Source organism: Phytophthora ramorum, assembly GCF_020800215.1.
Source record: "Phytophthora ramorum isolate Pr-102 chromosome Unknown Phyram_PR-102_s0026, whole genome shotgun sequence".
Taxonomy (NCBI): domain Eukaryota; phylum Oomycota; class Peronosporomycetes; order Peronosporales; family Peronosporaceae; genus Phytophthora; species Phytophthora ramorum.
The window spans coordinates 215,024-242,525 of record NW_027150672.1 but is presented as its reverse complement, the minus strand read 5'-3'; the positions used below and the strand labels follow the sequence as shown (position 1 = coordinate 242,525).

The following is a 27,502-nucleotide window of genomic DNA, read 5'->3' as shown; positions in this document are numbered from 1 at the left end:
CGATTAAACTGTTATCTGGCGAGAGAATGGGGTGGTGGTCATCGCAGCGCTAGGACAAGAGGAAGCGATTGCGAGCCCTCGTCAATGGGCTGTAAACGACTCGCGAACGAGGATTCTGCTGGACACTGGAGCGAATGTCAGTGTGATTTCCGCGTCATATGCGAAACGGTTGCGCTTGCGCGAAGTTCCAGACCACGGTAGGAGTCTGGAAGTGCGAGGAATTAACCCAGGGGTGAGGGAGACCCGCAGACGAGCACTCGTTAAAGTCACTCTGGGCTGGGAGCGCGTGTACGAATTTGAAGTATGGATTATGGATCACAGTGCAGGAGTTGATGTGGTCTTGGGAACAGATTTCATGATTCCAGCCGGGGTCCGTTTGGATCTATTCCACGGCACTGCGAGATTACCAGACGAGGTAATGGTGCCTTTGGTGAAGTCACAGAACCCGGCAGAGGCCGAGCCGTACAGCATGCAAGTGACTGGACGCCCGACCGAAGACTTGTCAGTCCCAGGGCGTGAGTGGCGAGAATTTAGGCTACCACGACGACGGCCGCCTCTGACTACTCACGACGTGTGGGCCCGCCGGATTGGAAACTTGGTGCCCACTATAACGAGGTTTCGACGGGGACAGCCGACGGTGGTGCGACTAACGAACGTGTCACCGAAGATTGCTCACTGCGCGAGACACGAATCGGTACTGCTGTGGGTGAAAAAGGGGGACCTGCCGCAAGGAGATGGATACACTCGTTTGAATTCCGCTAAGTGTGAGGAATGGCAAGTCCTGGCGTACGCGGAGTGTCGGGACGAGACTTTGTTCGCGCGGGAACGCAAACTCTACGAACAATGGTTGGCAGATCAGCCACCCGCGGTAGAACGGCGAGACTATCCGACACCTCGCGGCATCCTAACTCGACCATCCGACGACTTGGGAGGCCTAGATGAGGGCCAGATAACGTTCGTGGATAGGAGTACTGAGGAACCGACAGAACGAGACCGAATGCCGTTGACGACTTCGATGCGACCCTCTGACGAACCCGTTGGAGATAGTTGGGTCGACGAAGATGACGAATCGGTGGCGACCGACACTTCTGATGGTGCGGATACCACGTCTACGAGTGAAGAGGACTCCATCCCAGTCCTCGGTGATGACCCAGAGACCCGATTGGACTCTGCCTTCGTAGCAATGACGCATGAGATTACCACGGGGAACGGTTCAGAGGGTGGAAACACCGATACCATTACGTCCGAACATTTGGCGAATGAGATCGAGTTGACGGACTATGCACACGAGTTGGCGTTCTTACCGGACCTGACCGAAGCCTCGGAAACGGTACTGGATTATTCAGGACCGAATGTTCTGAACCCGAGCGCGACAGCCCGTCAACAAGAAAGTCTCGTTGCGGTGCTGAAACGACACGAGAAGATCATGATTGCGAGTTGGAATGCTCTGTCACCACCGGCCTACGGCGTGGTGTGCGATATTGACGTACAGGGGCATCCACTCATCAAACAGAGAGCTCGGAGAACACCGCTCCGACACCTCCGGAAGCTGTACGAGCTTCTGAAAGGCTTGCTGAAAGCTCGCCTAGTGGCGTTTTCGGACAGCCCATGGGCGTCGCCCATCGTGATCGTGCTCAAGAAGAATGGAGTTGATATTCGGTTGTGCATCGACTACAAGCTGGTGAATGCAGTTACGGCGATTGTGGAGTACGCCATGCCGTTAGTCGACGACTTGTTGACCGGCCTGGAAGCCTACTTATGGTTCTGCTCGCTTGATGCAGCCAGTGGATTCTGGGCTATTATGATGACGATGCGGGCTCGCAAGGTATCGGCATTCGTCTGTGCACTCGGACATTTCGAATGGTTTCGTATGCCGTTTGGATTGAAGAATGCACCGATGATTTACCAACGAATGATCGACAATGCTCTGTGGGGTTTCGTCCAACCCAAAGGTGGCTGGCTCCACTTCTCCGAGCTTATGCGAACGGCCGAAGCCCACGCCGAGGTTGCACGGACAGGGGTGATCGACCCTTCACAGCGACGACCCGAGGGGTCAACAACTCGGCCGACCAAATTCGAAGCCGACCGCGAATCCTCGGTCACGCTTGACGCAGTAAATGGGTTAGTAAACAGCCTTGTGGCCGACATGTTCTCCACCAAAGAACCGGATGAATCCTCGTTGGTGCCAGTGTTCGACCGACGGTCGTTTGTCGATGATATCTGTTTTGGGTCCGAGACTTTCGACGCGTGCCTGGAGACGCTAGACCGACTGCTCCAACGGTTCACCGAATGTCGCATTAGTGTGAGTTTTACGAAGAGTATCTTCGTCCAGCCAAAGGTGGATTTCCTATCACACGAAGTCTCTGCAGAAGGTATTTGAGCCGACACCAAGAAAATGAAAGCAGTGACCGAGCTACCATTCCCTGCTTCGAAAAAAGGGATGCAGTCTTTCCTCGGTGCGCTGAATTATTACAGTCGATTCATCCAGGACTTCGCAGTGTATGGAGCAGCTTTGTACCAGTTGAAGGACGAAGACTTCACGCCTAGTGGCAGCCTCTCGGCGGCCAAACGAAGCTTCGCGGCGCTCCAACAGAAGGTTGCAGAGGCACCGATCCTCCGGCACTTTGACCGAGACAAGGAGGTGCATGTCACGTTATTCGCGAATGAGTGGGCATTGAGCTCCACTTTGATGTAATACCATGATGACAAGTTGCACCCGGTTCGATTTTGTGGCCGAGTCCTCAAGGAAGCCGAGATGAACTACCACCCTGCCGAAAAGGAGGTCTTAGCGCTACTGCTGGTGTTGAAAGTGTGCTACTCCCAGTTGGTGGGTCGGACCATCCACGTCTATACGCGTTTTTCGACGCTCGAATGGGTGCACAAATCTAAGACACTGTTCGGTCGAGCGACCCACTTTGCGGTTATGTTGTCCCCGTGGCACCTGGTGGTCAACCGAGTCAAGGAACGCGATTGCACGTTTGCTCAGCTTCTCCAAGCTGGCCTCACAAGCTTCGTGGAATTGGAAGAGTCGTTGGCCCCGGTTACACCGCCGACGAAAGGGTCACCCACTGCTCGTATGGACCCCCACTTGCTTTATGCCTGCCTACCGAGGTCCTATACCGGATTTGTGATGTCGTTCGATGGTTCGGCCAAGACCGAAAAGAACGGTGGATATGGCAGTTGCTCGTGGGTTTTGTGGAAATTACCAGAATGGACTGTAGTGACGGCTGCGAGTGCTTATCTCGAGACTACCACGGTAAACCTCGCTGAGTATGCTGGAATGAACAACGGCGTCTCGGCTGCGCTCGAACATGGAGCCGAGGATTTAGTCATCGTTGGAGACTCGAGACTCGCAATCCAGCAGTCCCTAGGGGTGATGGCATGTCGAAAGGAGTCTCTGATGGTACAACTGAATCGTCACCGAGAGCTCACGACCAAGCTGCGGTCAGTGAAGTATTTGCATGTGGTCCGAGAGTTCAACGCTGCGGCAGATTCGTTGGCAAGCGAGGCTCTCAACAGCAGAGAATCCAGCGTAGCTTCGACCGAGGCTAGGAAATTAGAATTGGTCGAGTTGAACCGGATCGGAGAGGTCATCTATGAACCCTCAGTACAGACCACGGCCGAAGAGAAACCGACAGTCAGCTTCGCCCGAGCCCAAGTAGCTCTTGGAATCTCCCGCGACAGATCTTTTTTTGACTTTGTGCGGGACGAACCCGACTACCTAACTGCAACAACCAGACACCAAGAAAAAGCGAGGAAGAAACGAGTCCAGTTTGCAGATGAAACTTCGGTGATAGGGCCGAATGGTGCGGCTGAGCGAGACGAAGCGAATGGTGTGACCACCGAAGCTCAGAGCGAGCTGAGAGGCGAGCAATCGATCAACGAGGCGGACCCTGGCGCTCCGAACGCAGAAGACGTTGACCCTGTGGTTATACAGGAAGAGCGCCGGAGACGAATCTCCGCCGCCCAGGATGAAGAGCTGAGATGGTCGAACCTAAAAGCGGTCCTCCGAGGCGAGGAAACAGACCTAAGCTACAGAGCAGCCAGAGACGCTTGGAAGATGGCCGACAAGTTCGTGCTTAGCGAGGATGGTGTACTGTATTTTCTTGGAACGAACCGTCGGTGGGGCAACGAACGCCGAGAGGAGACAACGATGCGTCTAGTGGTACCCACAACGATGATTCAGGAAGTACTACGGAGTTGCCATGACTCGTTGGAAGGTGGACACCAAGGTATCGGTCGAACTTACCACCGAGTCAAATCAGACTATTTTTGGATTGGACTATATGCAGACGCCGAACGACACGTCAAGTCCTGCCCCGACTGTAGTTCGAGCAAACGTCGACCACAGTTCCGAGGCTATTCGCCAGGAAATGTCTTAGCAGAGCGACCGTTCCAGATGGTGTCGATGGATTTCGTCATACCGTTACCGAAGTCTCGTCGAGGCAACTCAGCCCTACTACTGTTCCAGTGCGCATTCACAGGATTCGTCATGGGTAAAGCTATGTCGGACACTACCGCTCTGAAAGTCGCACAGGCTTTCGAGGAATGCGTGTACCGAAGATTCGGAGCACCAACTCTGATCCGACATGACCGAGACCCTCGCTTCATGAGCGAGGTGTTCCAGGCCTTTGCAGAAATGATGCAGTCTCGGTCAAGAGCGATCCTGAGCTATCGGCCGCAAGCGAACGGACAGCAAGAGAGGTCGGTGAAGACGGTCATGCAGTCGGTGCGGGTGTACGCGGAAGACCCGCTGCAGCAAGACTGGGACGAGATCGCGGAGCGATTGATCTTCGCTATCAACAACTCCCAAGATGGCACCCGAAAGGACACTCCGTTTTACCTAGTTCATGGGTGGGACTCACAATCCCCGCTGCGAGCGATGTCGTCGTCACTCAAACGAGGATTCGGAGGCCAGACTGACGCATTGGCATGGCGCCGAGAAGTGAACCGGCAACAGGAAATCTCGTGGAAAATGGCAATGGAGTACCAAAGAGTCGAGAAAGCTCGGAGGGCGAGAGAACACAATGAGTCGCTGGAACGGCGCGAGAGAGCTGCAGTACCGAATGCTGATGAAAACGAGACTTCTAGGTGGAGACGGGGGCAACATCTGACCCCACTGTCGAAGGACCGAGGTCTCTGTTCCAACCCGGAAGCAGAGTTTGGTTGTATATGGAACGAGTCAAGCCAGGGTTGACAAAGAAACTCGCCCACCGATGGCATGGGCCGTTCAGGATCAAGAAAAAGATCGAAGAGTTCGCGTACGAGTTGGAATTGCCAGACCAGAGCGGGTATAGATTCTACCCGGTGGTACACGTGTCCCGACTCAAGGCCGTCAACGAGTTCGGAGACCGACCGAAGAGTCGGTTAGCACCCGAAGTAACCGAGGATACGATGCTGGACTTCGACGAGGAGTTGTTGCCTGAAGATAGCTGGGATCCAGACCAGCTCGCTGGCGAATATGAGGTAGAAGCCATCCTCGATGCCCGATTCCCGCTGTCGACGGGCACTAGCCGTGCTGTCCGAGAGTTCAAAGTGAAGTGGATTGGGTATGATGAGCCCACGTGGGAGCCTGACTCAAATTTATCATGTGGTGGGCTACTTTATGATTATCTGCTGACTCAGCGCAGCGAACGACGATTGCAGATGGTTCAAGTTGCTGACGAGAACTAATCTGGAGAGCTACCGAGAGTTGAACTGTCTACGGGGGTGATACAGCCCGTAGCAACAGATGAAATCTGCTACTGTATCAAAACTGCGAGTGACCGACTATTGATGGCTACCAAGCCTCTGACGAGGCCTGGTTGCGACGTCGGTTGACGAATGAACTGCCTGCGGGGATGATGCAGCCCGCAGTGACAGACGAAAACTGCTACTGCATCGAATTTGCATATTTACATGTTACGGGAACATATTTCGAATGGAATTGGATTAAATGGAATTACTTGGAGCTCAAGAACTGCTGCTACGGAGGACTACGGGCTTCGGACGACACACTGGCAGCTTGAGGAACGAACGTGGAAAATTGGGAGGCCTGACCGAAGCCTAGACCTCAGTGGTCGACGCGAGGTTGGCCAAAACATCCAGGTCTGACCCTTGGGGAGCGGCCGACTCGCCGGTCGGTGCTGGAACCGAGGAGTGACTTGGAGAAGACTCTGAGACGTCTTCATCTTCTCCCTCCTGGGTCGGTCGACCAGAAGCACCACCGACAGAAGCTTGGGCAGCCCATGGAGCCGACGGCAACGAAGGATCCACCATCAAACCCGGCACCACCTCCGCCTGAGTCATCCCTCGGGGCACGAACATTGGCACCTGAGGGTTGCATGGGGCGAACGTGGTGTTGAACGGGTGGCTAGCCGGCGCGTCGATCCAACAATTGCGCCACGGCTGCCTGTCGTCCAACGTGGCGAGCTCTCCGAGCCAATCTTCTGACGCCGGAGCCCACTCAATTACCTCGAACGAATATTGGAGGTACGTGGGCTCCAGCAAGAACTCGGTGATCGACTCCCGAGGCTTGCCGGTGCGCTCGATGCACCATTCCCAACAGCGGTAAAGCATCTGTTGGCGGATGCGATCAGCACGGAGGTTACGGGCCTTGTTGTACTCGGCACGGAGAGCGACGACCGACGGATCGGTCGCTCCAAGTCTCTGTGCCTCGCTCCGCAGAAAAGTCTCAACGGCAGCTACCTGGCCCCAGTGGCGCCGCTCCCACAAAGCGAGACCGAGGTCTGCCTTCTCCGTCCGGTCGGTCGATACGCCTTGGAATTGGCGCCACATTTTCACTGTACGCGCCAACCCACTTGCGCGAATCGAATCTTGGACCCCGGCGGATTTTGGTCCAGCCCGAAGAGGCATGGGACCTCCGGCATCTTCTGGAGCACTTGCTGCCATGGATGAGCCGGATTAGTCCAATCCGCCAGGGCCCGGATCCCAGCAACCGAGCACGGGGACTCGACGCCCTTTGCAATAGGCGGAGTCACGCTCTGGTTCTGGATCTGGCACCAGGCAGTTTGTGCGCCTGGTGCCGTGAACCCAGGGGTCAAGAACGGGTTCGCCAGCATCGAAAGACGCTGGGAATCCACGCTCCCGGGAACCGTCGGCACGGCCGGAGCGAACGACAGCGTAGCCGTGACCTCGGAGTGCGCACGACGCGTCACAGACCGAGCCGCCGAAAGACGTGCGCGTGGCTGGCTAGCCGACGCTGCAGAGGTCTCGGGGGCACCCGCAGCCGACCCAACCGGAGTCGCCGGTGTCAGACTCGACGAGACCGAGGGTGGCGCCGAAACTGGTGGGCCGACCGAGGTCACCAGAACGGCACCCGACGACACAACTCCACTGACCGGACCCGGGGCAATGACACCACCACTGGTGGGAGCCACCGGGGTTTTAAGAACCTGGGGAGCCTCGGACGACTGGCCAAAGCCGAGGACAAAGTCGTCCGAAGCCTCCAGAGTCTCCAGAGCCTTCATCGAGCGCAAATTAGCCAGCACCGAAGCACTGCGCGACCGGCGGCCGTCATACCGCGGTGGAGTAATCACCGGGGACGAAAATGGTCCGGACGCAGGAACCGCAGCCGCCGGAGCTTCGGTGACGACCTCCTCCCCCGACAAGTCAACGACTTCGGCCGAAGATGGAGGCACCGAAGAATCCGGGGCAGGCGTATGCGCCGGAGAACCAGGTGACGGCCCCGCCGAAAGACTCGGTGAGGGTGTGGGGGTCGACACAGACACGGGAGATGACACTGGAGTCGACCCAGAGGCGCCCGAGGGTCCACCTTGAGTGCGAGCTCGAAGGTCGACAGACGGTCGGCCCAACCGCTTGCCAGCGGGAAGAGCCGACTTCGACAGCGAGCTCGGAGAAGAGCTGCGCTGTCGGAGACGCTTGCGCCGGTCACGCCGACGCCTGAAGACCGAGGGGATGAGCGGCAAGTCATCCGACTCATCGCTGTCATCCCCGGCGCCGGCAGACACCTCGGCTGGAGCCTTGGTCTCATCGCCAGAGCCCATAGCAGCATCGGGGCTGTCCTCCGAACTCTCGGAGGACGAACTCCGGCTGCGCTTGGAGCAAATGCTCGGAGGCGACAGCCCGAGCAATTCCCAGTCGATGTCCTCTGAGGTGATACCTGACAGAGGAAGCATGATGTGTTAGAGGATGAGAGACGACCGAACAAGTGGAGACCGAAGACTTACCAGCAGAGGCAAGGACCAAAGTGTCCACGTCCAAGTCGTGGGCGGCCGAGTGACGGCGCAAGACGGAGTTGTCTCGCTTCAGGCTTGCATTTTCTTCTTGCAGAGCCTGCAGCTGAGCCGTAACCGCACCCGCAGAGGCTTGAACGGACGCAGCGAGGTCGCTCCGAAGCTTGGCCAGCTGCGCCGTGTAGGCGACGAGGCCAGCTTTGAATCGCTCCCGATCCTTCCGGATCAGTCGCTGGGCGGCCGCCGCCGAGTCTCGGCAGCCTTGGCACGAGCCGACAGGCCTGCCACGATGTCGGCGTGGTGGCCAAGAGCAGCATTGGCGGCGTTGTGGTGCCGGGTGAGGGCCACGTGATCCAGGCGGAGCTGACGCAAGGTATCCATGGCCTGGTTGCAGTCGCTCGACACCTAGGCACAGAACACCTCGACCTTCTCACGCTGCTGCACCTCTGCATACAACCGATCCTCGGAGTCGGTGCACTGAGCTTGCAGCCGAGCGATCTCATCCCGGAGGGAGACGATCTCCTCGGACTCGGCGAGCGAGAGCCGAGCAGGCGCAACAGCAGCCGACAGAATCTCACCGAGATCTGTGGCGCTCTCCAGCCGACTGTCCAGGACAGAGTCGACGCGTCGTGGACGCTGGCGCGCAACGCCGACGACCAGGTGACCCAGCTGCAATAGTTGCCGCTCGATGGACGAGGGTTCCGAAGGCTCGGCTTGAGCACTACGGGGCAGATCACCGTCGGTGGGGTCAGTCTGACACCCTACCGAGATGCTGTGGGTCGCCGGCGACTCCGGCGGTGTCGAAACAACCGTCGGAGTGGCGCCAAGGAGGTACGCCAACACCGGGGAAGGCCCCGGCGATGACGGAGGCGTGGGGACGAACCCTCTGCACCCTCGCCCGCAGCCAGAGGCGTGGCAGCCGGCGACCGAGGAACGGTCACCGAAGCTCCAGCGGAGCCAGAAGCAGCGGACGGAGTGCCGCCAACTTCCTGTGAACGTGGATAAAGATGGAGACAAGCACCGAAGAGTCAAACGAGGTTCAAGGAGCATGAAGAGGAAAAGAGAAGACTAGAAACGAACCTCTTCGGACGTGTCGAGAGCATGAAGAGCGGCGGCCGTGGCCCGGCTCAGCAACGGCGAGCGGCGAGCCATCGGGGTACGACCAAGAGACGCCGCGACGCGCACTACTTGCGGAAGCTTGCGTCGAGGCGGGGGCAGTTGTGGCGTTGGGTTTTGGTGCCGAACTGTCACGGTCTGGCGGACGTTGCACCTTTCAGTGAACGGCGACAGAGTGTCTTGATTGGCGGGTCTCATTTCCCGCGCTATAGTGACCTAGGAACAATAGTGACCGAGGTCTCGGCTGGGTCAAATAAAACCCCGGCCGAGGTTAAAAGCCTCGTTTGTACCCATTTCGTGTCGTATGTAGAGCCGGCTATACGATTTCCCACAGAGATCTGTTTACACTTGATATTTGTAAAGAGATATAGGACTAGCCAAATGATGACCTACAGAGGCTCCCAGAGCTGTAGGATAAGAGAAATAAATCAGCAGTCTTCCCCACAAGCCACCAAGGGTCAAGTCCGTCTTCGGTAAGTCTAGCTAGCTTGTCTTAGAGTCTGGATACGCTCGGCTGCGTGGGATGCCTGTCAGCGAGCTTGAGGTACATTGAACCGAGAGTTTGTTGCTGGTCAGTCCAAGAGATAGGAGTGGCCGAGAGTTAGGGACGACGGAGAGTGTCGGTCCCTATATATTGGTGGAGCCCGAGTGTTCCCAAGTGTATTTCACTACCCGCCGAGGTTACCCTCGGCAAACCCGTATTAGGCGTGACTGCCGGTACCCTTACTTCTGAGGGACTGCGGGGGTTCGCGCGAAAGCGCAATATTGCATTCTAGCCCTCGCTCGGGGCTAGTAGTGCAGGTTTTAAGGTTAACCGAACTCAACCTTGGTATACAGAGGCGCTTACAACCAACCCGGTGTAAGGGATCGTTCCTGGTCTTCAGGTGTTGATCCAACGTTCGCTGACCTTTCGCGAGGGAAGCGTGTGTTGTTGGTGGGACTCATACCGTTCGGTAGTGAGATTTTCTGCGTGTTCCTACACGACACACCCTACTGTGCCAAATCGATCATCGTAAAACCGCGCCGCAGACAGCAAGAAGAAGTCGAAGTACCAGAACGTTTCCAACCGTCTGGGGGGAGGCGATTTGACTGAATGCCGCGACACCATCGGCGCCAAGCGCGCCCTCGAAGAAGACAAGGAGATCCTCGAGGCCAGCTGCGCCAAGGCCAAGCGAGTCAGGGCGGCAAAGGCGACTACCGCGCTCTAGACCAAACTGATGGGTCTCGAGACCGCTGCCAACAGCATGGGAGGGAGCTTCATGGAAACCATTCTTCTCCCTCACGAAGAAAACGAACGGAAGGCAGAGGCTCGTCGTGCCGAAGAGGAATAACGTCGCCGAGATGACATTGCGGCTCGTGAGGCGCGGCTTCTTACGGATAAGGCCGATGCCAAAGAGCGTCATTGTCACGTCAAGCTCGACATGGAGGAACGAGCTCGCCGTGATCGCGAGGAAGCCCGGGCTCGCACACAGGAGCTGATGCTGATGATCCAAGCCATCACCAAAAGTCCTAAGCTGGACTCATGAGGGCATGCCGAACGGAGTGAGAATCTCCACTTCATGCTCTATTCGTATTCATGTTGTACGTAGCACTAATCCTCGAAACTTGTCCAAGTCAAACCAATTTGCATGAAATCATATCTGCTTGTCGGCTTCAGTGTAGCTTTAGCAGCCTACTCGAGTTGTTCTGGCATCTCCATTTCTCCCGCAAAGGTTGTACGGATTTGCGAAATACCTATCGATCGCACACGGTAATTCACCATGCGGAACAAGTTGTTCAACCGGAGCCCACGAAGCGCAGGGTCGTAAGGTAATATAATATTGAGGCGGCTGTAGACCTTCTGGACGCTTCCCATTCCCCACTCAGCTGCCTGCCGAACTGAAGTGATGGCATTATGGATCATCCTGGCGGAACTCCTGAGCGATGGCCACAGTCGTTCAAGGTCCCCGTCCTTGAGCGGGGCGAGGATGCGTCCAGCCATGGCGGTTGAACACGGAAAGGCGGAGTCCGACCCAACATTCATCCGCGTGTCGGGGCAGATGGCGGGGTCTAGCAGCTTGGTTCGAAACCCGAGCGACGTGTCCGAGTCGTTCCACGACCCGGGACAATTATGGCGGCATCATACGATGCACCCGTCGGCAGCAAAGCAGATTTCCCGGTGACGAAAACGGAATGGAGCCAGCCATTGTACATGGCATTTTGCAGGTCGGCGTTGGACGGCTGCTGGACCTACACATTATCAGGCATTAGTATGGTAAAGTACAGCATGTCACACGAGCTACCTTAAAGTTTTTACCGTCGATGAATCCGAAAGTGTACTTGGGCAGGGGCTCACGGGCTTCCACTAGCTTCACCAATTCGGTTTGTCAGGCTGGGAATGGCCACGAAATCCGAGCAGGTGTGTAGTTGCTGAGCGTTTTGGATAGTGCATTCTCATCCCTCCTCAACGACCGCGACAACGTGCTCGGTGGCGCACCGAACAACATGCATGGGCTGCCCAGCTCCATCGAGCCGACGTAGAAGCACAGCAATAGTCCCAAGACTTGGTGATGATAGCGGAGCTTGGGCGGGCGGCTCCTCGATTGTGCACGCTGGATGTAGTAGAAGCGAGCAAAGCGCCTAATCAGCTGGTGAGAAGCAGATCTGCATACGAGCACGTAGTGGTAATACAAGGTAAATACAAGGTTTGCTAAAAAAAAAACACACACACACACAGTGATATTTGCGTCGTACCTGGTCAAACACGTCGCGGTTCAGGAAGTTGATATCGGTGCCGTACTTGTACAACATTATCCACGCCGAATCGTATGGCGTGTCCAAGCACTGGGCCAAAACGTGACGGCTCTGCATTGCGATCTTCCACGCTCGGCTGACCAAGAAGTGAAATACCTCCCGTCTCACCTCGCTCAGCTCCCTGCCTTGCACTGTCCAGCACCAGCATCATGTCGGATTCCTCGTCCGTCATCGCCGCGCTCGCTGCTTGCACGCAACTTGAATAATGACAAAATCTGGAAGTGAGTGTGCCCGACGTGTCCTAGACAAAGTGTCGGGTACGTTCTAGAGTACTTGAAACTACTATGGATCTTGTCTGATTCAGGACAGTATCAATGGGACGCACGCAGTGCACTTGTGGTGGACGTTTTTAGCGATAAAGCGACATATATTTTTTTTATGTCGGTCTTATCTGCTGCAGATAAGGTGGTGGCATACTTAATATTCGGCAGGCTTCCAGTGGATAACATGAGGGTGTCTACATCATGAATTTGTTGTGCTGGCAATAAACCATGCATGTCCCTAACCTCGTGTAAGGGGTCCTCACTGGGGGTCAGGGCTGTGGAAACTCCCCAGGTGAGAGAACTTGGCGAGCACAATATAAAAAGATGAGAGCCTCGGCATACAGTACCTGAGCATAATGAGCCGCTATCGCTATCGCTTCTGCAGCTAAAGGCGTTTGTGCGGCGAACGAGTCACACAAATTACGCAGCTACCTTTTGCGGTTGCGGATGGGGGCGTCATGTCAACTCGTGCCTGTGTCCACATGCAAGAAGCATTTCCGTGCTGGGCATTGGCACCAAGGTACAAATGGGCACGACACAAAACACAGCAGATAGTTGCTTTGAAGTTCGCGCTCGAAAGAAAACATGATGCGTGCCTTCAGCAGAAAGCTTAAAATTTGGGAAAGTACTACGTTTCACGTTCATTGCGAACGGGTTACGAGACGTAACATACGACTCTCCCCGCGCGCAGGCTCGGCATTTCCGTTTGCACTACAGCTTGCGATTAACTTCCATCGCTTTGACGGATCTGTAGCATCTATTCAGAAATCACACGACAGTCGCGTCCGTTAACGGAAGAACGGCAGACACCACTCAGCTTTGTTCGTGGATCAAGTGTCATCACGAAATAACTATGCTTAGATGCTGTTGTGTCAGCGCGTTTCCTGGGGTTCCCGATCTCGGAGAGCTGCAAAGTCCCAACATTGAGTCGTGGACGCTCAAGATGTGTGTGTTCGATCTCCAGGTGGGCTTCAGCTCGATCCCGATTTAACTTGCAGCTGTGTTGCTTGTGGGCGTCAAAACGTGCTCGTGTCCTGATGCTCGTCCTCGTTCGTCAGCAGACATTCCCAATCTTTGACGTTGTGTCTTTGGCGATGACCTCGTCCTCGATCATAGGACGATCCTGAACCCTCATCACGTGCCTCGAAGTCAGCCTCGCCAGAAACAGAAAAGGAAAGAGAGTGACGTAGCAAAACTGCAAGCACAGTCTTGAGCGCGGCCTCAAACTTGCAAACCTGAAACGATTTTGGCGAGCTACGACCAACTGCTCTTGCGTCAGCCTGCCACGTCTGAGGCGAGGACGTCGCTTATGAATGTTGAGTCGTGCCAGATGCCCTGCAACATGGAGAAAAAGCCTGTGCATCTTGGTGGCGCGCTCGAGGTATCGACGAGGCACACGATCCTGTGCGCAGACGGCCAATCGCGTGTCTGTTCACGCTTGCTATGTCAGTTTACTGGCCGAAAATTGCATCCAACTCGAAACATAATAGCAACGTCTTGATTTCTGAGGCCCTTCCCAATACACATCCTGAGAGTTAACGGCCCCCATGCGGTTTAACCGCGACGCGATCCACTCACAGCGCTCCATTCTTTCGTCTGGAGCTCCAGTCAGAGACTCCGGGGAGCCCCAGTCCTTCCAAGGGTTAGTGTTGCAAGCTAGTGGGGCCCCTCCTCCTGGTTCAGAGGATTGGGAGAGTGAGCTCGAAACAGCACGTGGTGGGGGGTATCCTCTCAGACCACGAGTGTACTATGACTCCTCTTCTATTCTGTCGGTTGGAGACGAAAGACGCGACTTCAGCAGTAACACCAGCGAGCAGAACAACAACGAAGCCATGCAGCAGCGCACTTTGGACGAGGACAAACCACCGAGTAGGAGCGCCTCGAGTGCGCGTGTACCGGCGACGAGGTCCCGTACTCGACATCAACTGAGCATTTCTACTAACCTTCCAACGGAAGAACAAGAAGGTGGCCAAGATGAGGAGACGAAAGAAGAGGAGGCAGCTCCGTCTCCTTCGAGCACCTCGGCAGGTGCGAAGAAAGCGCGCAAACGCCCCCAGTACTTAAGTCACGAAGTCCGCTGCCAGATCATCGAGCGCATCGCCGGTGGAGAGCAACAGGCAGCTCTCGCGCGGGAGTTCGGCGTCACTCGAGCAGCCGTGTGCCACATACAGAAGCATCGATTCGAGATTCTTTCGCGTCCAGTGAATCCGCAAACGTACGTCGTTCAAAGTTTGCTGCGTGCTCAGATCTAACCATCGCCGGATATGGCCTTCGCTAATGTCATGTTGTCAATAACGTGATAACGTATTGGTGTGTATTCGGTTGTCTAGGAACAGCGAAGTTACCTCGACGGCAGGGCCAGCAAGGGACCAACAGCATGTTCATGAAGTACGGACTCCATCGGCGCTTATGCTTATGACGACGCTGCGTGATCGCCGATCGGATGCATCCTCATTCCGCCGCGCTGCGGGGCGAATCATCATGTGCGCTAACACCTCTCCGCTTCAGGACGAACTGCATCTGTCTGATCAAGCTCGCACTATAATTGTGTTATTGTGATGCGACGTGATGTTGAGTAGGATTCTTTTCGAGGAGGTATTTGGCCAACTTGACGCCCGAGCCGTGGAAATCACCACCTCGAGTGGCCACGTGACCACCGGAATTGAGCGAAGGCATCAACTATGTGGAGTAAAGCTTGGGGACGAAGGGTATCCCTTTTCGGTGCTATTTCATCAAGTCGAAGTCGATGCCACAGAAGGTATGGTCTTTAGGTCTTTCACCGCTCAGCTTCTGAAGGGTTATGTCGCTGGCAATCCTATTCGGCTTGTGCGCGTGCTTGTCAATTTTGCTCAAACAGGCTACATCCACGTTGACGCCGTCACCGATCAGCGCGGTCTTAGGCAATGGTGCTTGGGTCGAATGGACCTGCCGGCTAGCATCCCATCGTGCAAAGTGCTTCTCTTCACCGCATCATGCTCTACTGGCGGGCGCGAGTGCAAGGCGATCGAGGTACACGAGGGACGAGATGACTTTACGCTAGCTAGCTGTAGAATCAAGTAAACGTTATCTTCTTGGCTAACAATGTGTTGGTAGACTCTTTGTGGCGTAGGTACTCTAGAGAAAAACATCACACTCGTCGCGATCATGTGTGCGTCGGACGGCCTCGTCGCCGTATGCAGCCACTTTCCACGTACGTTCCCTCAGTCCGTACTTCCGCCCCGTTTGCATGCACTCATATCGAGCGAGTTTCGTGTTTACAATGGATGAGTAGAAGTCCATGTTGTCACGGCAGCCATCGACTGCACCGTGGACCCATTAACGGGAAACATCGTCCCTGGTTTCGGCGACTTCATAGCGCGGTACAATGACGAATATGCATAGTTTGTTCGGATAAACGTTGGAGCCCACAACATTCTGTAGCATATTGTGAAACCGCGACGTGCTTTGATGCATCTTACTCAACAGGTCGTGACTGCGTCGCAGCCGTCAACGTGGTATACTATTCAGCGAACAGTATGCTACTGCAAATGGTTCATACAGCAGTCCCGTCTCATCTGGCAATGTCATCCACGCTGTCTGACCCAGCTATTTTGCCCACAGAAGCTAACACCTAACCTATCCTTGATTGAGCGGTGTCAACTGCCGTCGCATGGCTAGCCCAGCACGTCTTCGTCCTCACCATTCGGACACGCAGCGTTTAAACTGGCCATCGCTGTCTGTAGATGCCACATTAACAGCAGAGGCTGCCTTCTAGGCGCGCACAGTCTCTCATTACCGGTAGCTCTCTACAGGAAGAAGATGAGAAAACCCGCGTGTTGCTCAAGCCGAGTCGAACCATTTGAGCAGGTATAGCAGAAAGGAGTACATGCGTTGACTAACTATCTCTGCTGATGCTATTGTGGCCTTTGCTTTGTGACAGAGTTGCAGGGACTCGTGCTATAATAACACGGCCTGCTTTATTCCAGCATCCGGGGAATGTCACGGAGGTTCTGCTTGTTGCTTTGCATGTTGAGGTCCATCACGCATGCTCGACAATGCCAACGTCTGGTCTTCAAACTCGTGAGGTGGAACCGACAGGTGAGTCTATTCTAGTTTTGCTGGTGAGATAATGCGGGCAACTATCTGTCACGTGTGTACATGTTGATAGCTCGATGTCAAGGAGCACCTAGCGGATTTAAAACTCGCAGACTTCTGGCTCTAGATCAAATCGCTCGTCATCATCACATCGTACGATCATCCGCAAACGAAGGGGCATCAAGAGGAGGAAACTGTCACGGGATCAAGCTGGTTCAAGCTACATGCAATCCGGTAGGTACTTATACTCGTGGGTGATCTCTTTGATTCATGCAGCTCACATGCACACTAGATCCTCCACCTGCGGAGATTTTGCAGCTTCGGGTTTGAATTCATCTTGCACAAATCGATCATCATACTCGTCTCACCTGTCCGAGTGGCTACGAGTGGAATTGACGTGAGTGTATTTATTTTCTTCCAGATCGGCTATCAGAATCTAGCCATGGTGAGGTGCAAATTCCACCGTGCCATTGTGGTGGTTGCTTCGGGCAGCCTTCGTGAGCAATGCCCTTAAATCGCGGGTTCGAAGCGATCTAGTCTGTGTGGTTGGCTCTAACGAGTTGTTTGTGCATTTGCCGCTCAGAAATTATTGGCGTCGCGGCACAAGCTGTGGTATGGTTATTTTGGGTCTTGTGGTTATTGTGGGTTCGTCTACTTACTGAGCAATGACCTGTCTTACCGGAGAGTTTCTGCAGCCCACGATAATGATCCCAGTGATGTGTCAGATAATAATGCTCAACACGCGCCTCTTCGCCCGATACGCTCGCACTATCCTGAAAGTGTTGCTGACGACTCCAGGAACTGGTTTGAATTCTCCGCTTTGGACTGAGAACTCACGGATATGTTTGAGTACATTTCCCCAGGACGTTTCCAGCAAGGACTTAGTACGCCCCTGACGTGCGCAAACTATTGAAGATTGGGGGGAAAGTAGGCTTTTCAGTAAGCTCACTTCGATGTATGTATCAACGAAGGAATGGAGACACGCTCGGTGCGTAGAGACGATCCTTCAAGACAAGTCGTGACATGACAAATGGTCCACAAAACATGTAACCATTTTACCAACAGTCAAATCAATGGTGACTCACGCAAATTGAACCTCTATCCTGAACAACGAATTTGGCTAACCAGAGCAAGAGGAATCGATCGATCGAATGCGCTTCAATCCGTGACAGGTTTTATTACAGCAGCTTATCGTCATCGGTGCAACGCGATACAAAGTCAGTGATGCCAGTGAACATAGTTCGAGTGTGTGGATCTACGTATTCGAAAAATCGGAGCGGACGGTACCTGCACGAAAAGCGTACCGGCTAAAGATGCGTGGATAGTAACATGGTATCGTTGCTTTATTGTATGCATTGGTGGCTTCAGCTAAACAAGGGCGGAGTCCATACAGAGTGACGGTGCAGTACATAGCTATCTGGTTTTAATAACGCTTCACAACGATGTCAGTCCTGGCGGGTACATCAAGCCCAATTCGAACTACTGGCAGCATTGTGAGCCCCAACACACCACACGTGGCTTCTTTTGCTTTTGTTTCTTACAAAGGACTTGGCTAGTATCGTATTCGAGCAAGCCACTTCGGAGCTGCAGCAGTAGATGCGGAGCTTCTATAATTGGAATACAACGCCGTCATTTTAGCAGGCGTGCCAATCTACTCTTCCCAATCACCACCTGGCTAAGCGATGTGTCGTGCCATCGACAGTGTAAGCAGCATGACGCATTTTACCAAACGCGTTGAGTCACCAGCTTAGGAAAGCGCTGCAAGAAGGTCACGGGATGTGTTTCTCGCGCGTTGACCGCCGGGAGCAAGTTACTCCTGGCGCCACTTGTTCAGGTTTCTTCCCGCTCTGTGGTCCTGGTGTGGTTAAATGCGTAGTCTTTGGAAACTTACACGCTTAGCAAGTATACCAAGAAGGGCAAGACTCGTGCTTCCGTGGAGCCAAGCCAAGTTCCGATAGTCTGTGCAGGAACCGCTAGCAAGCTAGCCGAACCAACCGGCTGGGCAGATATCAAAGTTAATCAATCTCCAGTCGAAAGAAAACGTTGAAGCAGTACGCAAGTGCTAGCACGATAGAAATGAGAAAATCAAAGCTGCCCAGACCACAAGGCATTGTCAATACGAAGTAGTTCTGTTCAGCATCAACAAAAAAACGAGAACTCGCACGTACAGTGTACCCAGGGTTTCCACAAGCAGTGAAATCCTTCCCAAGGGTAGGCTCAGAAAGCAGCATTTGCAAGTGGCTTGCTACTATGGACGACAACAGTGAATACAGTCACACGAGGACCAGGCGAGCCGGTTTCAAGGTTGACATACATCAACACGACGTCCGTCATGAAGTCGCCCAGCTTGAGGCACACTTTCTGCGAAAGCATGAAGCAAATAAACCTTGCGACGAGGAATAGCCCATGGCACTGTCACCCGTAGATACTTCATTCGCCATGCGTACAGCAGAGGTAGCAAGCAATGCGACGCAATTTAGTGTCACCATCTGCCACATACTTCAGCTTTAGTCGGAGCTGGTGCATTTGTCCCCGTCATTTTCCTTCAGTTTTCCGAGCTTTGCGATCCGAACCAACAGCGATGAAAAGCCTGCCGCAACCACCCACAGTCCAAGAATCCCGAGGGCCAGTACTGTCGACGACGGATCCAACAACACCAGCCAAAAAGACCCTCCATCGAAGCTTCGAGTCTTCGTGATTCTGTTGACGGTGTAGTTGGGAGCAACGGTAAACTGCAGTAGCGGCAGCGTCCATACCAGACATGTACTGCCCACCACAAACACCACCATGGTCGTGCAATGCTGCAATGCTGTAATTGATCTCTGCAAAAACGTGTTTTTCCCATCTTGACTTGAGTTAATTCTCGCTGGAGCAGAGACTTGCGTGGTAAGACGGCTCTCAATCGGCCGCACCTGTCGAGCTTTCCCCAGCGACATCGGTAAAAGTACTGAACAAGTCACCAGCGTATGTCCTCATCAAAACCCGTACTAGCACGCCCCTGCAACAAAATCCGGCAACAAAAAAGCACACACAGAAATTATGAAAAATACAAATTTTCTTTAAGGCGCTTGATTTCCTGTCCACTCGGGTCTGACGAGTTCTTGGGTCGATGAATAAAATACCAGGCAGATGTCAGCCTACAGTGCGACGCAGAGGGCGCCCACCACGGCCAGCGCCACCAATGTCGAGAGCGAAACCGTCGCAGCACTCGAGACCGTCGATCCCGCTGCAGACGCGCTCTGCGTCGACTCAGCCGACGCCGAGCCTAGTGACGAGCCGCTGGCGCTGTCGCTCGAGTTGCTGGCGCTGCCGCTAAGGCTCACGTCCAGGAGCTCCTGCAGCAGCGTCGTGAGCTCTGATTCGCTCATCTGGCTGGCGCCCGAGATGTCGAAGAGGTTGGCGAGCGCTGGGTCGTCCGCCACGGCCGCCTGCACGTCGGCCAGCAGCTGCGCGACGCTCTCGCTGGAACTGGAGCTGGAACTGGAGCTGGAGCTGGAGCTGCTGTTGGTCGCCATGTCATGGGCCAGCGTCGCCGTCGTCAGGACGCACAGGAGGAAGCCGAGCGTCCGGAGCCCCATGTGTGTAAAGTTGGCGAGTCGAGTAAAGTTGGCGAGCGGATCTGCTACTCTCGCCTTCGTTCCGCGTGCTTGGGCGTTCTTTTGCGACTGTCTGTCTATCGCCGGAGTGCGGAGGTGGGAGAGGCCGCGATTGACTTGCGCGTTGTATGGCGACAGAGTTCAAGCGCCAGTCCCACGCCCTGGATTCTCCAGCCAATAAAAATTGGGCTGGCCAGCTGCGCGACTGAAAAGTAAATTGCCCTCCCAACAGGAATTTTCAGCTCGGGAGACGCACCGAAAGGATTTCTCATATACATAAAGACGTTTAATCAACTATTTTATTGTAAATTTCCTCTCTAGATAGAGGTAATTTGCGGATGAAGCATCCATTGTACCACTGCGATGGTACACTGTCTGACGTGGTAAGTGTTCAATTTTCGGATCACAAGCACGGCTCGCTGGCGTGAGACTCATTCCTGAAGCCTGCGCGGTGCATTTTAGTGCTTGCATTTCCTGCTGCGCGCGATGCTTTATTGTCAATGCCGCGCCTGAGTTTTGATTTCCGCATGGGTGCCCTCTGTCACGAGCGGATGCTATCACCACGCTCATTTGCTGTTTCCTGCACTCCAATGCTTGCATTGAGGCCAGCGGTAAGGTGTGGACTCCACAGCTGCTTGGCGATGACAGATGGCACTGGTCAGTGCTTTGAGGCGGGCCATGCCAGAGCCACCGAGACGGCTAGGCGGGCAGCACGAGCAAGATGTGGTGGTTGCCACCGGGTAGAGCACTGCTTTTTGAATGCACTATCGACACTATCCAACGTGTTTCGTCGCATTGGCCGTCGCACGCAGCACGGGGAAGGACCAGCCTGGTGATCTTTACTGAGTCAGGTTGCCATGAGCTGCTGCGGCTCTGAGAAGCGACTATCCGCCAAGGAATACGATCGTACAGCATGAACGTCGCACAACGGAGAGCGGACTGTGCGTTTTCGCTCGTGGGGAAGGACGTTGCCCTCTGCTAAAGCAGAACGGCGGGCTGTTGCTCAGACAATTTAGCTTTGTAACACATTAGCCTTTAGCTTCCAAAACGTCCATGTGGACACTGAGGTTTCAACGGATCAAAGACCCCTCAAAATTGTTCGCAATTGTGTTTCCAACACAAATCTATGTACGCCACAGTGAGGATCGATCAGTGCCCACCGCCAATATGGACGCCTTCGACTTCCTCGAGACGCTGCCGACGGCGACGCTGGAGCGTCTATACCAGGACCCATGGGCGTGTCAGGCGCTTTTCCAGGCACTCCCGCCCCTCGCGCAGCAGTTCGTCATGCGGCTGTTGCCCAGCAACGCCGCGGTGCCGCGCGCTCTGCTGGAGCAGTGGGTCGTCCCGGAGCCTGGAGACGCCAAGCGCATGCCGCCGCAGTTCCACGCCGCGCTGCACAAGGTATGCTATATGACGTCATATCATATGGTTTGTCATATAGATGGCATATCTCATAATGTGACTGGGTTGTTAATGCAGTTAGAAGGGTTGAGGGTGTTCGTGCAGCAGGACGGAGCGTATCGGCCCCACCCGACATTCCAGAAGCAGCTCATGGTGAAGAAATATGAGCAATGTTATCATGTTAGTTTTTGTGTAAAATGACGTTGAGATTATTGTTGTGTAGTATGCGCTGAGTAACTTGGGTGGGTCTCCGTGGGAGCGAGGAAGACTGCAACTTCCCAAGGACCCGGAGAACACGTATGCTGCGGCAGATCTGGAACGGTATGCGCGAGCAAGATGGGACTCGGTGCTGCACTACATGGTGGGCTCCACGGCTGTGCAGGAACCGCCGCAGTCGGTGGTGGACATCTTGCTACGCACAAAGCTGCTGCAGTCTAGTGGAGCTGATTCCAGGGCGCTGCACATTACAGATACGGGCTACGAGTTCATGCTCAAGGATATTCACGTGCAGATGTGGATTTTTATGCTGGAGTACATTCGCACGCTGGACAACACGGGTACACTGAAGCAGGAGGATATTCTGCAGTTCTTGTTCCAAATCAGCTACTGCCAGACGGGAGAATACTACGCTGTGGCAGATTTGACGGAGACTCAGCGGCTGCTGCTGGGAGATTTCATCGATTTTGGACTGCTCTTCCGCAAGCGGCCGACCTCGGACCGCTTCTACACGACGAGCCTGGCGGTGAACCTTATCTTCGGCGGGTCAACGGGTCAGAAGCGCAGCCAGGTGAGCCTCACGAGCTCGTTTGCCGGTGTGCGTGCCGGCGTGAAGTCGCAGGTGGCAGACCCGCGTCATGCTCCAACGGCTGACCATGGCGCGCAGCTGCTTGTGGTCGTGGAGACAAACTTCAAGATCTACGCCTACACGACGTCAACTCTGCACGTGGCCATGCTCAGTGTCTTTGTGGATATCGTGGCGCGGTTGCCCAACATGGCAATCGGGTTTATCACGCGCGAGAGTCTGCGCTCGGCTCTCATTCACGGCATCTCAGCGCAGCAGATCTACGACTTCCTCATGAAGCACGCGCACCCCAAGATGCGTCGCAACACTCCCGTGATCCCCGAGAACATCGCTGACCAGATCTACCTGTGGGAGCGCGAGCGCAATCGCGTGCAGTTCTTGGAGGGCATCCTGTTCGATGGTTTCAATAGCAAAGAAGACTACGAGAGCGTGCGCGACTACGCCGAGGACCTCAAGGTGCTCACGTGGATGGATCCTATTCACTTCCGACTGTCGATTGCCACTGCTGGTATCGACGATGTGCGCCACTACATTCAGACCCAGCTTTCGTCTCGATCGTAGACCCGCTGCTTGATAGCATTAAATAAAAGCGTGAAGTGAGGTTGCCAAATGGAGTAACTTACTAATGCAGCACTTGATAATAGTTAGTGTGGCTCCAGGGCGCGACCGCGAGATCAAGCAAGCCCTCTCTGTGTGCCGTTGCGCAGAGTGAGCCGGCGTTGCTGTCTATGCTAAGCATTCTTTCTCGTTGTTCGTACTATCGTCGGAGTAACGACTACGCGGAGAGGAAAGAAGTGATGAAGTGGACGCCGTGGACGACGTCGAGTCGAAGAGGCGCTTGTAAATGGACCCGCAGAGCATGAGAACTGTAATCGAGCAAGAGGACGGCAAGTTAATATCTCGACCGGACTTGTACCTAACAGCACCGGGAAAGAAGAGTTCGCACCTTTTGTCGACGTTGATCCAACCGGCTTCTTCCCGTACAGTTCTGCGCAAAAGACAAGGAAAACACGTCAGCACATTACTCCGAAAATCACGGGTGGAAGATTCAGCCGACGTACTTGATTCCTCCACTACCTCGTGGTGGAACGTAGAATGACCGCATACGCAGCCAAAGACATTTGTCCGGGTGGGGTCCTGCTTGTCCTGTGTGCAAGGCTCGACCTTCTGCATGCGGTAGACGCAGCACCTGCCTGGCCGGCAAAGCTTGCACTTGCCTCGAAGTCGTCCCTCAAGGTCGCGCTTGAAAACGACGTGGTCGATGATATCCTGTGGGACGCCCTTGAACGTTGTCGTCTCCAATACCGTGTCCAAATTTGTACGCACGTAGTCAGCACAGATTTCCAGTAGTGACGGCGGTGTCAATGCTCCGATATCAATCGAGTAGAGGTCCTGCAGTCTGTCGGTGCCGTCGTATCCTCCGAGTAAGTACATTTTGCTGTCTACGACAACCGCGCGGTGGAATGTGCGGCTGCTTGGGATGCTCCCCGTGGTGCAAACCTCACTCCACGTGTTGGTCACCAGGTCGAGTCGCTGCAGGTCGTTGAACCGACTGTGCGTCTTGTCCACTCCTCCAAAGACGAACATGTTGTCGCCGAAAATCACGGCCGTGTGGCGATATCGGTGTGGCGGGCTGTTGCCGCTCGTCTCCATCTTCTTCCACTCGTTCGTGACGAAGCTGTACTCGAACAGGTCGTTGAGTGTGTCGCGTCCATCCCAGCCGCCAAAAACGATCAGCCGGTTCGTATCAGCGTGCACGACGCCGCTGTGGCCGAAGCGTCTGGACGGCACGGCGCCTGCGGCCTGCAGCCTCGTCCAGCGCTGCGCGTGGATGTCATATCCGCAGAGGTCGTTGAACCGACTCGAGCCGTTGTAGCCGCCGAAGATATAAATACTGGACGAGTGCAGCACCATAATGTGGTCCGTGCGGGCCTCGGGCCGGTCCTCGACGACGCTGGGCATCTGGCTCCAACGCTGCTCATCGAAGTTGAAGTAGTACAGGTCATTGAAGTAGTTGCCGTCGCGGCCGTCGTAGCCCCCGAAGATGAACATGTCGCTCTCGTGCACGACGCCCAGTGCCCCGGAGCGTCTCGGCGGGAGCGTCCCGCGTGTCTGCACCTGCGACCACGTGCTCGAGTCCAAGTCCAACTGGTACAGATCCTGTTGTCGCCGTCTGCGATCCGTGCCGCCGAAAACATACACTCTGCCATCTAACAAAGAGAAAATTTCAGTACCGGTACATTGCAACCCATTGACGCCATCTATCCCTCCCACGCACCTTTGCTGGTAACGGTGTGTCCCGTGCGCGGGCTGTAGACGTCTCCGTGCGGGTGCAGCTTCTCCCAGGAGCGTACCTCGAGGCGACTACCGGTCGTGGACGCCTCCTTGACGCTCGCGCGCTCGTCGTTCTTGGTACTAACGGGGGTCACCGCCATGTTTCGTAAAGGTACAACCCAGAGCGTGCCGGGTGTCGGGTCCAGTCTACGAGTCGTAGAATGCCGAGCCAGATCGCAGGTGCTCGAGCCGCCGCGAGGAGTTTCCGGGGCCGTTTCCTGCCGCGCTTGCTTGCTGTCACTTGGGGAGTGCGGACGCCAGCAGGTCGTTACTTGGGCGATGCGGAATGCGGAATGCAGGAGTGATGGTCGGGAAGGTTTCCCTTGAGCTCAGAATAGCGAATCCCGCACTGAGTTTGGCGTGCGCTTCGTTCGTTGCTTCCGTTTTCCTTCTGTCTTTTCGAGCCATGGCTATTTCTACGGTACGGTCGGAGTGATGGTCGCTTCCAAATTACTTGGGTTCACTATACTCCCGACTTGAAGTGCGTCTTCGTGTCTCTTGGCTGCATGTGGTGTGGCCCACAGTAGAGTGGGATTTCGCTGCTGCGAATTTTCCCCTCGAGTCTGCGACGTGTGCGAACTCTCTGTTTGTAAGCTCGCCCGCGGTACGGCGGCGACCCGACGAAATCTTGCTCGACTCAGGTCGTCGCTGGCTCTGCGCCCCTTGCTTGGCGGAGAGGCACGTTGGCCAGCACGTCCTGCTGTTTCAGTAAGCTGGGACGGAGGTCTCGCTGCGATGCCGCGATGCCTCTGGACTCATTGGCGCTGGTAGTGGGGGACTCAACCTTCCCTGCCAGTCGCGAGTGTGTAGGTTCAGATGCCCGAAACCATCGCTAACGGCGAAAATAGCCCAATGTTAGTCTTTGCCAGTGAACGAAAAGCAAAGCTGATGGTGATGGCCAGTGTGGGCTGAAGAACGTTACGTGGCATGGGATAGCGCTGAAAACGGCCCCAGGTCACGCAAGTGGGCGAGCGCCAACGCACTCGTCGCCTTGCAGTTTGACGGACGGATTGGGCCGCTGAACCGCACCACCAGTCCATAATTGCCGGCTTCTGATGGCAGAAGAACAGTCATGTGGCGCTCAGTCCTCGCGAAAGCCTTGAGCACTGAACAGCGAGGCCATCGCGTCGCGAGGACGCTGGCATTCCGTTGCCACTCGAGGAAACGAAACACCGCGTCTTACGCACTCTTGAGCACAACCATCTTGTTGACAACGGGCCTGCTCATGAAGATGTATATCGCTGTTGAGGGATCTATTTCGCGTGCAAGCAACCTCGAAAACGATAATCGATAGAGTCAATTGAGGCTTATCACATCTTCTGCGAGCAGCTTCATGTATTACCATTACATATGGTAGAACTTTCGATTATTTTCAAAAAGAGGAATTTGAGCAAGCTTAAGCAGGTATCTACAGGGCGCCGCTGCGCTTCAGCAGGGGCTCCAGATCGCCGGACTTGTGCAGCTTCCTCACGTCCGAGTTGCCGCCGATGGACTGGCCGCCCACGAACACATTGGGCACCGTGCTCTGGCCCGTGAGGTCCTCGAGCGCGTCCTGCTGCTCGCTGCCGCCGTTGATCTGGTCCAGCTCCACCACCTCGAACTTGGCGCCCAGCTCCGTCAGCAGCGTCTTGGTCTTAGTGCAGTACGGACAGTAGCTCTTGCTGTACACGACGACGGGGGACGCAGCGATCTGGGCCTCCACGGTGTCCTTGGCGCTCACCATCTTGGGCTGTTGTTGCTGTGGTCTTGAGCTTGTCGACTCGAGGAGTGGGTGGGTAGGTGGGTGGGGGGAATTTGGAAGTGAGAGTGGAGGCGACAAGGAAGACCCACTGCAGAGTCTGCAGTGCAGACACCACAACGGGGTCGGACATTGCGACGTGTAAGCGAGTGAACAGGTTGATTACCATTTTCGATGTGCGGAGCTAGTCCCGTGGGCGGACAACGGCGTGGATCGGAGGAGGACACATCGTCTTCGCACCGATGACCGCCTTGGAGAGTATCTGACCGTCAGTCCTGTCAGCGCAGTTGAACGAAGATATGAGACCGAGTATCGCAGCGGCGGCAAGCTCCGATGCTGAAGCAGCAGAGCACCCACGTCCGCCCTCACTCCGCTCAGCGGTGATAAAAGAGGCTGCGAGGTTTGCTTGGACTTGCAGTCGCGGCAATCAATGTTGCCCCGGTAGACTGGCACCAGTTCTCATTCTTGAATTGTCTTCATCCGCAGCGCTTCAAAACACTCGACAACCCCACCAACGACTACCAAAATGGTTCTCAAGATCCGCCACGCCGCCCCCGCCTTCACCGCCGACGCCGTCGTGGACGGAGAGTTCAAGACCGTGTCGCTGTCCGACTACAAGGGCAAGTACGTCGTGCTCTTCTTCTACCCCATGGACTTCACGTTCGTGTGCCCGACCGAGATCATCGCGTTCAGCGAGAAGGCGGCGGAGTTCCGTAAGCTGGGCTGCGAGGTGCTGGGCTGCAGCGTGGACTCCAAGTTCTCGCACCTGGCGTGGATCAACACTCCCCGCAAGAAGGGCGGACTGGGCGAGCTCGACATTCCTCTCATCGCCGACTTCAACAAGGAGATCGCGCAGGCCTACGACGTCCTGATCGACGTGGGTGAGGAGACCGGCGCCACCTTCCGCGGACTGTTCATCATCGACGGCGAGGGAAAGCTGCGTCAGAGCACGGTGAACGACTGTCCTGTGGGTCGCAACGTGGACGAGATTCTGCGTCTGGTGGAGGCTTTCCAGTTCACGGACGAGCACGGTGAGGTGTGTCCTGCTGGCTGGAAGAAGGGCAAGAAGACGATCAAGCCTACGGTGGCTGAGTCGAAGGAGTACTTTGAGGTTGCCAACTAGAGAGATAATGGGTTTGCTATTGTTACGACGGCAGCCCTTAGAAGGCATATTTGGTAAACTGCAA

General features: G+C 55.2%; 6 protein-coding genes across 6 annotated transcripts; 3 read left to right on the top strand and 3 right to left on the bottom strand.

The window, feature by feature from the left end:
* Positions 1–13,914: 13,914 nt before the first annotated feature.
* Positions 13,915–15,748, top strand: KRP23_15240 (Uracil phosphoribosyltransferase; the record flags this gene model as incomplete). The annotated part of the gene is made up of 6 exons (XM_067886157.1): positions 13,915–14,582; positions 14,698–14,850; positions 14,947–15,125; positions 15,225–15,376; positions 15,461–15,557; positions 15,639–15,748. 6 exons carry the CDS (start codon positions 13,915–13,917, stop codon positions 15,746–15,748), a joined length of 1,359 nt encoding a protein of 452 aa, XP_067736743.1.
* Positions 15,749–19,578: 3,830 nt separating this feature from the next.
* On the bottom strand, positions 19,579–20,019 carry KRP23_15239 (uncharacterized protein; the record flags this gene model as incomplete). The annotated part of the gene is made up of 1 exon (XM_067886156.1): positions 19,579–20,019. One exon carries the CDS (start codon positions 20,017–20,019, stop codon positions 19,579–19,581), a length of 441 nt encoding a protein of 146 aa, XP_067736742.1.
* Positions 20,020–21,204: 1,185 nt separating this feature from the next.
* KRP23_15238 (General transcription and DNA repair factor IIH subunit tfb2) lies at positions 21,205–22,804 on the top strand (the record flags this gene model as incomplete). Its single annotated transcript, XM_067886155.1, has 3 exons — positions 21,205–21,441; positions 21,520–21,594; positions 21,665–22,804. 3 exons carry the CDS (start codon positions 21,205–21,207, stop codon positions 22,802–22,804), a joined length of 1,452 nt encoding a protein of 483 aa, XP_067736741.1.
* Positions 22,805–22,969: 165 nt separating this feature from the next.
* On the bottom strand, positions 22,970–24,678 carry KRP23_15237 (Protein GLUTELIN PRECURSOR ACCUMULATION 3; the record flags this gene model as incomplete). The annotated part of the gene is made up of 4 exons (XM_067886154.1): positions 22,970–23,109; positions 23,190–23,231; positions 23,305–24,453; positions 24,522–24,678. 4 exons carry the CDS (start codon positions 24,676–24,678, stop codon positions 22,970–22,972), a joined length of 1,488 nt encoding a protein of 495 aa, XP_067736740.1.
* A 1,307-nt stretch (positions 24,679–25,985) lies between these two features.
* Positions 25,986–26,300, bottom strand: KRP23_15236 (Glutaredoxin-C4, chloroplastic; the record flags this gene model as incomplete). Its single annotated transcript, XM_067886153.1, has 1 exon — positions 25,986–26,300. The coding sequence occupies one exon, from the start codon at positions 26,298–26,300 to the stop codon at positions 25,986–25,988; it is 315 nt and encodes a 104-aa protein (XP_067736739.1).
* Positions 26,301–26,841: 541 nt separating this feature from the next.
* KRP23_15235 (Peroxiredoxin-2) lies at positions 26,842–27,438 on the top strand (the record flags this gene model as incomplete). The annotated part of the gene is made up of 1 exon (XM_067886152.1): positions 26,842–27,438. One exon carries the CDS (start codon positions 26,842–26,844, stop codon positions 27,436–27,438), a length of 597 nt encoding a protein of 198 aa, XP_067736738.1.
* Positions 27,439–27,502: the final 64 nt, after the last annotated feature.